Source organism: Rousettus aegyptiacus, unplaced genomic scaffold (assembly GCF_014176215.1).
Source record: "Rousettus aegyptiacus isolate mRouAeg1 unplaced genomic scaffold, mRouAeg1.p scaffold_m13_p_2, whole genome shotgun sequence".
Classification (NCBI taxonomy): Eukaryota; Metazoa; Chordata; class Mammalia; order Chiroptera; family Pteropodidae; genus Rousettus; species Rousettus aegyptiacus.
This window is the reverse complement of record NW_023416295.1, coordinates 163,051,183-163,063,502: the sequence shown is the minus strand read 5'-3', so window position 1 is coordinate 163,063,502 and position 12,320 is coordinate 163,051,183. Positions and strand designations below refer to the sequence as shown.

Here is a 12,320-nt window from a genome sequence, read left to right as displayed (position 1 = left end):
TCCTAGATAATTACCTTGTTTGTTTTTCAAAAACGATTAAATGCTGAAATGGGTACATAAGTGAATATAACAGAAGATTCTTGAAAACTGGGGCTGGATTATATTCATTTCTATGCCAGCATAGTACTCAACACTGTGAATATCCAATAAACAAATGCTATGTGGATTTCAAACCACAAAATATTTAACGCTTTTGGAAGAAACATTTCCTAGAACCTGGAACTTTAGCTCGATGTTGTACAGATTTACTTATTTATTTATTTATTTTTGAAGGCAGGGGTTAACTGGGATGTAACATTTTTCAAAAACAACGGCCGCATAAAAAAAAAAAATAACAGTTTGTCCATGTTAAACTCTTCCTCTCTGGAAATGTTCTAGAATCCTCTCTCTTTGATACCTTCCCCCATTTTATTTCAAACATTCATATGGCTTTGGTCAAAATAAGACCAGTATTTCCTGAATCATTTGACATTCAGCTGTTGCTGAAGATGTTAAAACTGCAAGCAAAACTGCTAATCGTTGGCAACAAAGCAGCTTAATCCTGGCTGACCAGCGATTTGTTTTGCAGCCTTTGGAGCAACAGAGAGATTCAAGTTTATAAAAAGGGGCAAATAGTAGGTTAGAGATTAGAAAGGAAAAAAGGAAAAGACTTCTTTCCCGTAGACCACACACTGATAGGGGATCTTCCTTCAGCAATTGTTTGAGAATGTTTCATGTTTCTTCCCCCTCTCCTCCCCTTGGCTTCATTGCCCACAGAAGGCTTGATTGACACTTGTCACCACTGATAGAGAGAAAAAGATGCTTCAGGAGAAAGGGAGGAGGTAGGGGGAAGCAGCCCCCTTAAAAGCCGAAGTAGTCAAAAGATGATTCTTTCTTTCTGCTTGTGTTTTTGTCTCTCTCTAAATTATTCAAATCTGGGTGGCATCTAGGATAACTGGCATTTTGACACAGCTTAAAGGATTGTCTCACTAACACTATTGAATCGACGCTGCCACCCTTTTAAAAAAATGTATAAAGAGATCTTTGGTATAATCTGATATGTCTACAAATGAAAGCTTCGCGCAAAAGGCCTTGAACGTTTTTGACCAATTATACTCATTTTTGACTTTTTATTTTGTTCCTTCCATCTGTAAGAGTAATCTTTATTTGATTTAGAAAAGGAAAATCTCTTAGTTGGGTTTCTCTAAAGAATATGCATAATAGCTTGGTGGATATTGTTTGGTTATACAGCCAAGGCAGCTGGCTGAGAAGGTAGGTATGGATTTTTCTAGACCAGAGAAGGTTTGCCTTTGTCAGAAATATCTTTAGTGTGGGGGTGTGGAAGGAGCATTGGACTGAAGTTAGGGTGATCTGGCTGTGACCCCAGATACGCCACTGCCTACTGTAAGGTCTTAGACAAGTCATAGAAGCACTCTGGGTCATGTTTACCCTCTCTGGGGAGTAAGGCAGTAGACGAGTGGTCCCCACACTCTTCAAACTTTAAAATCATATAATAATAATAATTAATAATAATAATAATTACTATTATTTTAGGAACAAACTTCTTATAGAATTTAATGTTTTCAGGGATGGGACAGACTGAGGCCCGAGGGGGAAAACGGCAGAATGTCTGCCAGCAGAAAGGCACAGGGGTTCCAGGTGGCTGGACTGGGCTGCCCTGTTTCAGAACATTCTGGAGCTATAGCTGCTCCTTAAACCCAGACTTTCTGTTGGTCCTTTTTTTTTTTTTTTTACCTCTTCCCAGATGTCAGACAAGTCCTGGACAAACTGCTGAATCAAGTCCAGCTGTTCGTGCGTGTGCTCCAGGGACACATAGATTGTCCTCTTAAGCTGCTTGCTCACGATCTCGAAGAGGTTCAGTATTATCTTAATGATGCCAAGCAAGAGGGTCTTCCTGGCATTGGTGTTCTGGAAATGTATGCAGCAAGATTCCCACAGGACATCGCTGTGCGCGCGGTCGAAGCGCATCTTCAGGCATGCCAGCTCATTGGGTGGCAGGATCTCGTCGTCCTTCTCCTCCACATAGCGCGCTGGCTGCATCTTGGCGCGCTCTGTCTTCTGGCCCTCCTGGGCTGACTGCATGAGGTCATAAGGATCATGTAATTGTCGACTTATTATTTTATTTATTCTTTTTAGTAATATGTTCCCCTTCATGGTCCTTTGTGGATGGAGACAACGTAGTGGAATTTTAAAACTTTAGTTCAGTTCAAAACCATTATTAGTGTCATTGTGGCAAGCACTGTGCTGGGCATCATGGTGTGTGTGTGTGCACACGTGTGTGTGTGTGTGTGTGTGTGTGTGTCTGTGAATAGGTGGGACAGATACAAAGATGAGTCTCCTGTTTCCTAATCTCAAGGACTTGGCAGTTGACACTTCTCTTGTTGGCTTGCTTTTTTATTTCCTGTTAGTAAGATGCTCTGAATGCAGGGTTTCTGGGTTTAGCAAATAACAACATATGATGTTCAGTTGAAGGTGAAATTTAGATTAACAGCGAGTACTGATTATGTAATATTTGAGACATACTTACTCTAAAAACTATTCATTGTTCATCTGAAATTTACATTTAAGTGGGCATCCTGTGTGTTATCTGGCTACCCTGAGCTCTTCCTTCAAATGTCAGGGAAATTCTGCTCTTACCAGAATTTTTTAGCCTTGATTAAAATTGAGTCCAAGACCAAATTATAGATATATAATTTTAATCTGGTAAGGTTGGTTTATTTATGTTTTTAACAACTATGTTTTGAGGACCTACTATGTACTGGGAACCAGGCTAGGTCCTGTGGATACAAACAGAATAAAATAGACATAGCCCATGAAGATGATGGTCTATCAGGAAAGACATTTGAACAGTAATTACGTTCATACGCGCTTAATTCCAATTGTCATAAGGCCTATGAAGGAAAATAAAGGGTGCCATGAGATTGTTTAACAGAGGTGCCTAATCTCATCTTGGGGGTTGGAGCAGGCATCTTTGAGGGAGTGACATTTGACTCGAGACACTCGGGTTCTGGAGAAGAGTGATCTGGATAGAGGAGCCACTAAGGAGGTTTTGTTGCTTCCATTGGGGGAATAAGTTCAAGTACAAGGGAAATTAGAAATAACAGTTGGTAGAACTTTTTTTTGTATAAATGCAAGAGCAGCTGTTACCTCAGAAAGAATCACGTTTCTAGAATCCAGTAGTAGTATCACTAAAGAACATAGCAAAGGCCCAGATCAGAAGGAAGAAGGAGAGACAAAAAATTATCTTTTTTTTTTTTTTTTGGCCAAGATGCCAGTGAATCTGTGCTTGTGACCCAGTGTCCATGATCTGTGAACTTAAGCATAACTGGAAGAATTCTCCCATCTAGAGATTAATTCAACACCATTTTTACCACTTTGGCAAGTGGTGGTTTGCTAGGTCTGCCATTAACAAAGTACTGCAGACCAGGTGGCTTAATTAAACAACAGTTTCATTGAATAACAACAGTTCCGGAGGCTAGAATTTTAAGACAAAAGTATTGGCAGGGTTGGTTTCAACTGAGGCCCCCTTCCTTGTCTTGTAGATGGCTGTCTTCTCTCTGTTTTTACATGGTCTTACCTCTATGCACTTGTATGTCTGTATCCAAATTTTTTCTTATAAGGACACCATTTAACTTAATTATTTCTTTAAAGACCTTCTCTCAAAATACAGTTATATTCTGAGGTACTGGGTGTGAGGACTTCCACATATGAATCATAAGTGGGGGCACAATTTAGTTCATAATAGGTGTTATGGAAGAACTAACTGTTTATTGCCTCCTCTTTCAGAGGAAGGCTGTTGAGCTATTTATCTTCTTAACAAGTTTAGAAATTTTCAGTGGAGATAGTTCTGGTCTCAGGTTGGTCTTTTTTCCCCATCCAACATGTTCAAAAACTCTAATTTCCATTTCTCCATTGAGCCCTAGACATGAAAACATTAGCTTTGTGGTGGTGCGGAGAGCTTACTTGGAGGGGCCACTCCTTTAGGCAGTTGAATGCGTGGCTTGCTGTCTGTGCCACCAGCCCTGAAACCCAGGCCTGTAGGCAGGACCTGAAGGACACTGGGTTCTAAAAACACACTTATCCACGATTACTGCCTTTTGCAGGCTGTGGTTGGACAGACAGAGATGAAAAGAGAATAGATCTTCAGGGATTACAACTTTTTAATTAATCAGTGTCTGCGACTCATCCATTAAGTTAATCATTCCTGACAGGAAAGGGAACCTTTTTTTGACAGTTTTGGTGAGGTTTGTTCTGTGAAAGATGAGAGGTCAGAATGACAGGTGTGTGTGGCATGAACAAGAATCCCTTCTCTCAAGTGACCTGCCTTGCTGAGATGCACAGAAAGAGTGGATAAGCATTTCAGGAGAGTCAGTAGGAGGTGGTGTCTCAGGGTCTTCAGTGATGTTGCTTTACAATGGCAGTTGTTTCTTGAAACAAAAATGGCAATGTGGATGCTCCATCTTAAGATGTCTTGCCTGAGGAAGATCTACTATTCTGTGGGCTTAATTTTGATATGTTTTTACATCAGCAGTCTTATTAATCAGGATGCTTTATTTTTTTTGAGTAACAGCTTGTCAGTTTAGTTTGTTAAATATAGAATGCCACTTACTAGGTAAACTAGATCTTTGTGTGGGAGAAACTGAGCTGTTAGTGCTGAAATGAAGCAGGACCTAGTCAGTAGCAGCTGCATTTGTCAATAATTTAGAAAAAGGAATGTTTAGATTGTCGTTATATCCTGTGGTTTCTCACTCACAAAGTTACATGTCATTCACCAAGCCTTCATGAAGTACTTTCAATAAGCTCCTAAGTCATCCCTACAGGACAAAAAAGTAAAAGAGAAAGAGACTACAGATTTGTACCAATGGATTGTACAATGGGATTTTCTATTTATGTTCTGTGGTATCAGGGAGAATTAATATTCTGAATATGCTAAAGTCTGAGCATCTAGTCACAACAGCGCTGGTGTAATTATTCAGAGCATAGGTTCCTCAGTCAAACTGTGTGGGTTCAAGTTCAAGTACGATGATTTACCAGTTGTGTGACTGAAGTCACCTGAGTGTTCAATGAGATATTACATACGAAAACTTGAAATGGTGCCAAGCCCTGTTGAGGAAGTGCTTAGTAAGTGTTCATTAGCACTGTCATTGTTATCATCATCGTCCTCTCATCTGATCATTGGCAAATGGACAGGACTGAAAAATTAACTAGTCTACCTTCTGTTGGCTCATGTGTTGTAAACCAGCTCATGGAAAATGAGATATGAAACTTTGTGGTCTGGCTCTAGACCAGAGTCCTGTTCACAATTCCAGAGTCAGTCCCAAGAAAGAGAAGTCAGCTGTTTAATGCACAATGACAGGGAAAGGAAAGCTGTACGACTCATCTTCCCTGGTCAAAAATGAACCAGGAGAGTTTCAGCAATCTGAAACTTTCTGGGTGAGTTTTTCACAGCTCCTTAGATTCCTCATGACATTTTTCTTATTTAATTCTTCACTTTTCATTTTTTTCACACCAGTGTGTCAAAGCTCTGGGAGGAATCTATGAAGATGGCACAACCACGTGAAGATGATGGGGAGAGGCAGAGGTGCTGATGAGTCTTTGAAGGATGACTTCCATTTCATGGACACTGAGGCCTTCTGCTTTGTCAGGTTAGAGCACGCATGCTTTAGACGTCCAAACTTCCATTTGAACATGCAAGTTGATGTTCTCAAATGGATTAAATCCTTTCCAGGATCTAGCTAGTCGTTTGGGGCGAGTTGCTGAACTTCTTTTTAGTAAATAGATATTTTTAAAGATTCTGTATAATTATAAGCAAGGATACTTTTTAAAAAAAAATTTTGAAAATTTTCTATTATACTTGACATATAATGCTATATTAGTTTTAGGTGTACAACATGGGATTAGACATTTATATAACTTAAAAAGTAATCCCCTTGATAAATCTAATACTCATCTGAAACCATAGTTATTACAATACTATGGACTATATTCTTTGTCCTATACTTCATATTCCCATGACTATTTTGTAACTACCAATTTGTACATATTAATCCTTTCTCCTCTTTCACACATTCCTATCTGGCATCTGGCAACCCTCAAAATGTTCTCTTTATCCAAGTTTGTTTCTGTTTTGTTTTTTTGTTTGTTTGTTTGTTTGTTTGTTTTTGCTCCGTAGCTACCACACGTAAGTGACATCATATGGCATTTGTCTTTCTCTGTCTGACTTACTCCACCCAACATGATACCCTCCAGGTCTATCTATGTTGTTTTAAATGGCAAGATTTCATCCTTTTTGTTTTTCTTACAACTGAGTAGTAGTCCATCGTATATATGTACCACCTCTTCTTTATCCATTCATCCACTGGCGAACACCCAGGTTGCCTCCATATCTTGGCTATCATAAATAATGCTGTAATGAACATATGGATGCATATGTCTTTTTGAATTAGTGTTTTGGGTTTCTTCAGATAAATACCCAGAAAGTGGGATTACTGGGTCCTTTTTTGTTTCTTGTTATAGACTTTGTTTTAAAGTCTATTTTGTCTGGTATAAGTATTGCTACCCCAGAGTTTTTTTTTTTTTTCTTTTTCTTTTTTATGAAATATCTTTTACCATCCCTTTACTTTGTCTGTGTGTATCTTTTGATTTGAAGTGAGTCTCTTGCAGGCGACATATGTAGGGGTCTTATTTTCTTATCCGCCCAGCCACACTATGTTTTGATTGCAGCATTTAATCCTTTTTAATTTAAAGTAATCGTTGATAGATATGTCATTATTGTCATTTTATTATTTGTATTTTTGATATATGCTTTTTCTTCTTAAAGAAGTCCCTTTAACTTTTTTTTGTGTGTGTGTAAAACTGGTTTGGTGGTGATGAACTCCTCTAGCTTTTTCTTGTCTGGAAAGCTCTTTATCTGTCCTTTGCTTTTAAATGATAGCTTTGCTGGGTAGAGTAATCTTGGTTGTAGGTCTTTGCTTTTCATCACTTTGCATATTAGTGCCAATCTCTTCCAGCCTGCAAAGTTTCTGTTGAGAAATCAGCTGACAGTCTTATGAGAGCTTACTTGTGGGTAACTAGATGCTTTTCTCTTGCAGCTTTTAAGATTCTCTGTCTTTTAGCTCTGGCATTTTAATTATGATGTATCTTGGCCTCTTTGGGTTCATCTTATTTGGGACTCTCTGTGCTTCCTGGGGTTGTATATCTATACTCATAACCAGTGTTTTAAACTCTGCATCTGGTAGATTGCTTATCTCCATTTTGTTTAGTTCTTTTTCTGGAGCATTGTTCTGTTCTGTTATTTGAGACATGCTTCTTTGTCTTCCCATTTTAGCTGCCTTCTTATGTTTGTTTTAAGTATTAGTAGAGCTCCTAAGTCTCTGTGTCTTGGTAGAGTGGCCTTATGTAGTAGGTGTCCTATGGGTCCCAGTGGTGCAGTCTTCCCTGGTCACCTGAGTTGGGTGCTCTTGTATGGGTTGTATGTGCCCTCCTGTTGTAGTTGAACCTTGGTTGCTCTTTACATGTCAGTAGGAGGGCTTGACCCTAGGGCCGATTGGTTATGTGGACTGGCTGGTGAGGGGCTGACCCTATGGAGAAGGATGTAGTTTAGCAGGGCTCTGGTGCCTGCCCAGTCTGCCCTCTGGGTGTGTCTTCCTCAGCCCTGGGATGTACTCTGCCTTTGGTCAAAGCTGGTGCCAACTCAAGGGCCTCCTGGGAGGGGCCTCAAACTCTGGCCAAGTTCAGCCACAGCCTGTGCACAGCCCAGGGCCACCTGGAAAGTCACCAAGCAATCCACAGATGGCAGCCACCTGTGCTGGGCTTAGAGGTGCCTTGAGAGGACAAGCTGGGAACTGAGGCTAATTGCTACTATTGCTGGGTGTGGGCTGCTTAACAAAAGGTACTAGGCACACTGAGCCCAGATGCTGCTTGTTTGGGTTCTGTGAATTCTTAAGAGACTTTACGAAAGTCCTCAGTATGAGCCAAGACAGGCCATTAGTATGGAAAAAACTACTGAAAGCAGATTGCATGGGTCTGTAATTTGGAGTGAAGTATCAGGGAATTTCTTGAAGAGAGCAACCAGTGTTAGCCAGGTTGATGGAGATTCAAATATGGCTGCCCCCTGCGTCTGCATGCTGGGAAGAGGGAGAGCTCAACAAAAGAAGAGTGGATTCTAACAGCACTTCTCTCTGGGAGAAAGCTGCCCCTCCAGCCCTCACCTTAAAGCCAGACAACTCAGTTTCTCTCCATGTGTTCCTGGTGTCTTTCAAACTGCTGCCCCAGCGCTGAAACTCAGGGTGAGCGAGTCCATCAATAGGTAGATCTGTGCGTGGGCCCTTTAAGAGGAAAACCTGAGACACCTGCAGCCCTCTGTCTCAGCCACAATCTCTGCTGGTTTTCACAGCCAGAGGTTGTGGGGACTTCTCTTCCTGGCACTGGAACCCTGGGGTGGGGAGCCCAGTGTGTGGCTGGGACCTCTTGCTCCTAGGGAAGACCTGTGCAGTCAAGTGTTGTTCCTGAATTTTAACCACCACACACAGGTTTGGGACCAGTCCATTTTAAGTCTCTGCCCTTCCCACCAGTCTTGAGGTAGCCTTTGATGTATGCTGTAGGACTAGTTGTAGGACTTCTGTTCAACTAGACCTCAGATGGATCCCAATAATGGTTGTCCTATAATTTAGTTGTAATTATGACATGGTTGAGAGAGGAGGTGAGCACAGCATTTATCTGCTTCACCATCTGGACTAGAACAGCATAGATAGTTTTGAGTGGGTTCGGGAGTTAGATCTCCTAGGTTCCAAGCCTGGCTCCACCATCTACTGGAACTTAGACAAGTAATTTTTTGTGCATCAGTTTTCTCTGGGAATGAGAGTAGCGTTATACTATTGTTCAGAGGATAAAACGAGATCTTTTATGTAAAGTACTTAACATAGTACTTGGCACCTGGCAAGCCTAAAATTACTTCAATTATTTGAGCAACACTGCCTTGAGGGCAGCCAAAACCTTTTTTTTTAAATCTTAAATTGTGAACTTATCTTGAATTTGATGAAAATATACATGGTGTGCATAGTCTTTTCACTATTACATAACTTTAATATCTTTATCAAAAAATATAGATTTCTTAATTATAATATATGTATGTATAAGTGTGTATATATATATATATATATATATATATATATATATATATATATACACCTATTAATATCAGTAGTTACCAAAGACCTACAAACATACATGGGACCGATGAAAGTCAGGAGGATGCTTATAAAAATTATACATAATCTATTTCAGGATAGCCAAATAGATGCCAATGGCAAGTATTTTACTACACAAAAGTATTCCACCTAATAAATGTAGACAAAGTTGTAGAATCAGCATCTTACTATTTCTTACCCTTTAATGATTTAAAAGATATAGGGAATGCTTGTTGGTGGCTGCTAACATCATAAAAAGAGACAATCAGACATTGTGTACCTTTAGATGGATACATACAACACCGTTCATGAACTGGTCTTGTCCTCTTCTCCAAAAATGAACCTAAGTCTAGTCAACAAATTTAAAAGAACTATAGAGGACTGAGGAACACATTCAGCAACACCAGAGAGATATAGTTAGCAAAAAAAAAAAAAAAAAAAAAAATCAGTCTCAAAACTATTTGACACACTACAGAGCACAAACACTTTTTTCTTTGACAACATTAAAAATAGTATAAAAAAATGATAAAAGAAGGGCATAAAATTAAAGGAGAGAAGAAATCTATCAACCTATTATATTGTATAGACTACCTTTGGGCCCTAGTTTGAAAAAAAAAACTGTAAAAAGAAGCATAGTTATAAAGTAAATAAATATGAACACAGGTCAGGTATTTGATGATCTTAAGAAATAATTATTAAATTGGGGGATAATCGTGATATTGAAATTATGTTTTAAAATAAAGTCTCTTAAACACTTAAAACTATAAATTATATCAAAGGGAAATTTTAAAAGATCTAAAAAATAGAGAGATACATTATGTTCATGGATTAAAAATCCCAATACCATTAAGATAGTAATTCTCCTCAAATTGATATACAGATGAAAAGCAATCCAAATCATAAACTTAGCATGCTTTTTTTTTAATTAATTGACAGATTGATTCCAAAATGTATAAGAAAAGCAAGGTTTTTTAACTAGCCAAAACGATCTTGAAAAGCACAAGTTGGAGGACTTGTGCTACCTGCTTTCAAGGCAGAGTGTGGAGCTAGAGTAATCAAGACAGTGTGGTATTGGCATAAGGCCAGACATATAGATAAGTGCAACAGAATAGAGTCCAGAAATAGATGCACACCATATGGTCAAACTTTCCAAGGAACTTATAAAAAAAAAAGTTACCTGTATGGAAAAAATATGTATAATAAACATTAACTCTTACATCACACCATGCACAAAATTCAATTCAAAATAAATCAAATGCTTAATTGTAGGAGTTAAAACTAGATGAAAATATAGGAGAAAATCTTTGAGACCGGATTATAGGTAAAAATTTCTTAAACAGGTTTAGTATACTATACTATATAGTATACATACTATATAGTAAAGTATGCTCTGTGAAAGAAAACGGTTATAAAATGTGCTTTATAAATTAAAAGAAAATACAAAAGACACCATTAAGGAAGCAAAAAGGCAAGCACAGACTGAGAAAAATACATGAAAAACATGTATCTGATAAAGGACTGGTGTATTAGTTATCTATTCCAGTGTAACAAATTATCTGAAACACTTAGCACCTTAAAACCGTAAACATTTACTATCTCACACTATTCCTGAGGTTTGGGAATCTAGGGATGCTTTCGCTGAGTTGTTCTGGCTCAGGGACCTTCACAAGATTGCAGTTAAGCTGTCCTCAGGGCTGCAGTCCCCTCAAGGCTGGAGAATTGACTTCCCAGCTCGTTCATGTGGTTGATGGAAGGTCTCAGTTCCTCACTGGCTGTTGGCTAGAGATCTTCAGTCCTTAGCACTTCATAGGCTGAGGGCATCTTTATAGGCTGCCTGATAGCTGGCTTCTCTCAGAAAAAGTAATTTGAGAGAAATGAAACCTAAGAAGAAAGACATTTTTCAAAACTTAATCTTAGTAGTGACACACTGCTATGGAATAAATTATGTCACCACCCCAAATTCTATGTTGGAACTCTAACTCCCAATGTGACTGCATGTGGAGATAAGGCTTTTAAGAGGTAATTAAGATTAAATGAGATCTTAAGGGAGGGGTCCTAATGCAAAACGACTGGTGGCCTTGTAAGAAAAAGAAAGTAAGCAAGCTATCTTTCCACACTAGTGCACCAAGGGAAGGCCATGTTTATACATAATGAGAGGCAGCCATCTTCAAGCCAGGAAGAGAACTCTCACTGGAATCTGACTCTGTGGTACTCTGATCTTGGATTTCCAGTCACTAGAACTGTGAGAAAATTAATTTCTGTTGTTTAAGCCACTTGGTCTATGGTACTTTTGTTATGACAACCATAGCTGACTAATACATATAGCATCACTTCTGCCATGTGTTAAGGGTCTCACAAACCAAACCTGTTTCAGCTTGGGAGGGGATTACGCAAGGTTATAAATTCCGGGAAGTAGACAACATTAGAGTACATCTTAGAGGCCGGCTTATATCCAACATATATAAATAACCGATTAAAACAAATAATAAGACAAACACTCAAATAAAAAAATGGGCAAACGATTTGAACAGACATTTCACAAAAGAATGATAAATGGATGGCCAATGAGCGCATGAAGAGATGCTCGGTGATCAGAAAAATACTAAAGTAAAACTGTAATAGGATACCACTGTATACTCACTAGAATGTTTCGAGTAAAAAGACTGACAATGCCAAGTGTTTGTGAACAAGTGAAGCTGTCCTATATTGCCGGTAGTAGTACATGATGGTACAGTCATTTTGGTGAAGAATTTGACAATTTTCTTCTAAAGTTAAACATATACTTTCCATATAACCTGGACTAAGTATCTGGCTGGGTGAAAAATAATATTGAGAAAGGATTTGTGGTTTAGTTGGTGAGGTTGTGAAGAATCACAAATATCTAAATACAGAAAATTATGCAAATGGAAAATGAGGTGGTTGAGTCAAGGTAAAAGTTGGGCAAGGGGAAAATATAATTATAGTTCACAACTCGACTTAGTACAGAACAATATTTACCCAGATAGACTAATGTGAATATTTGATATTCATTTAAGCAAAAATTGTGATATGACTATAACTTGGGAAAAAATGGAGAAGAAAGATAGGCAGGAGGAATGTAAAAGTAATAGATTGTCATCTTTTGCATTAGGA

The 12,320-nt window shown here is 38.7% G+C and overlaps 1 protein-coding gene across 1 annotated transcript; it reads right to left on the bottom strand.

Annotated features, from left to right (window-relative positions):
- Positions 1–1,662: 1,662 nt before the first annotated feature.
- On the bottom strand, positions 1,663–2,154 carry LOC107501135 (coiled-coil domain-containing protein 42-like). Its single transcript, XM_036235876.1, has one exon. The coding sequence runs from the start codon at positions 2,152–2,154 to the stop codon at positions 1,663–1,665; it is 492 nt and encodes a 163-aa protein (XP_036091769.1).
- Between the last annotated feature and the right edge of the window lie 10,166 nt (positions 2,155–12,320).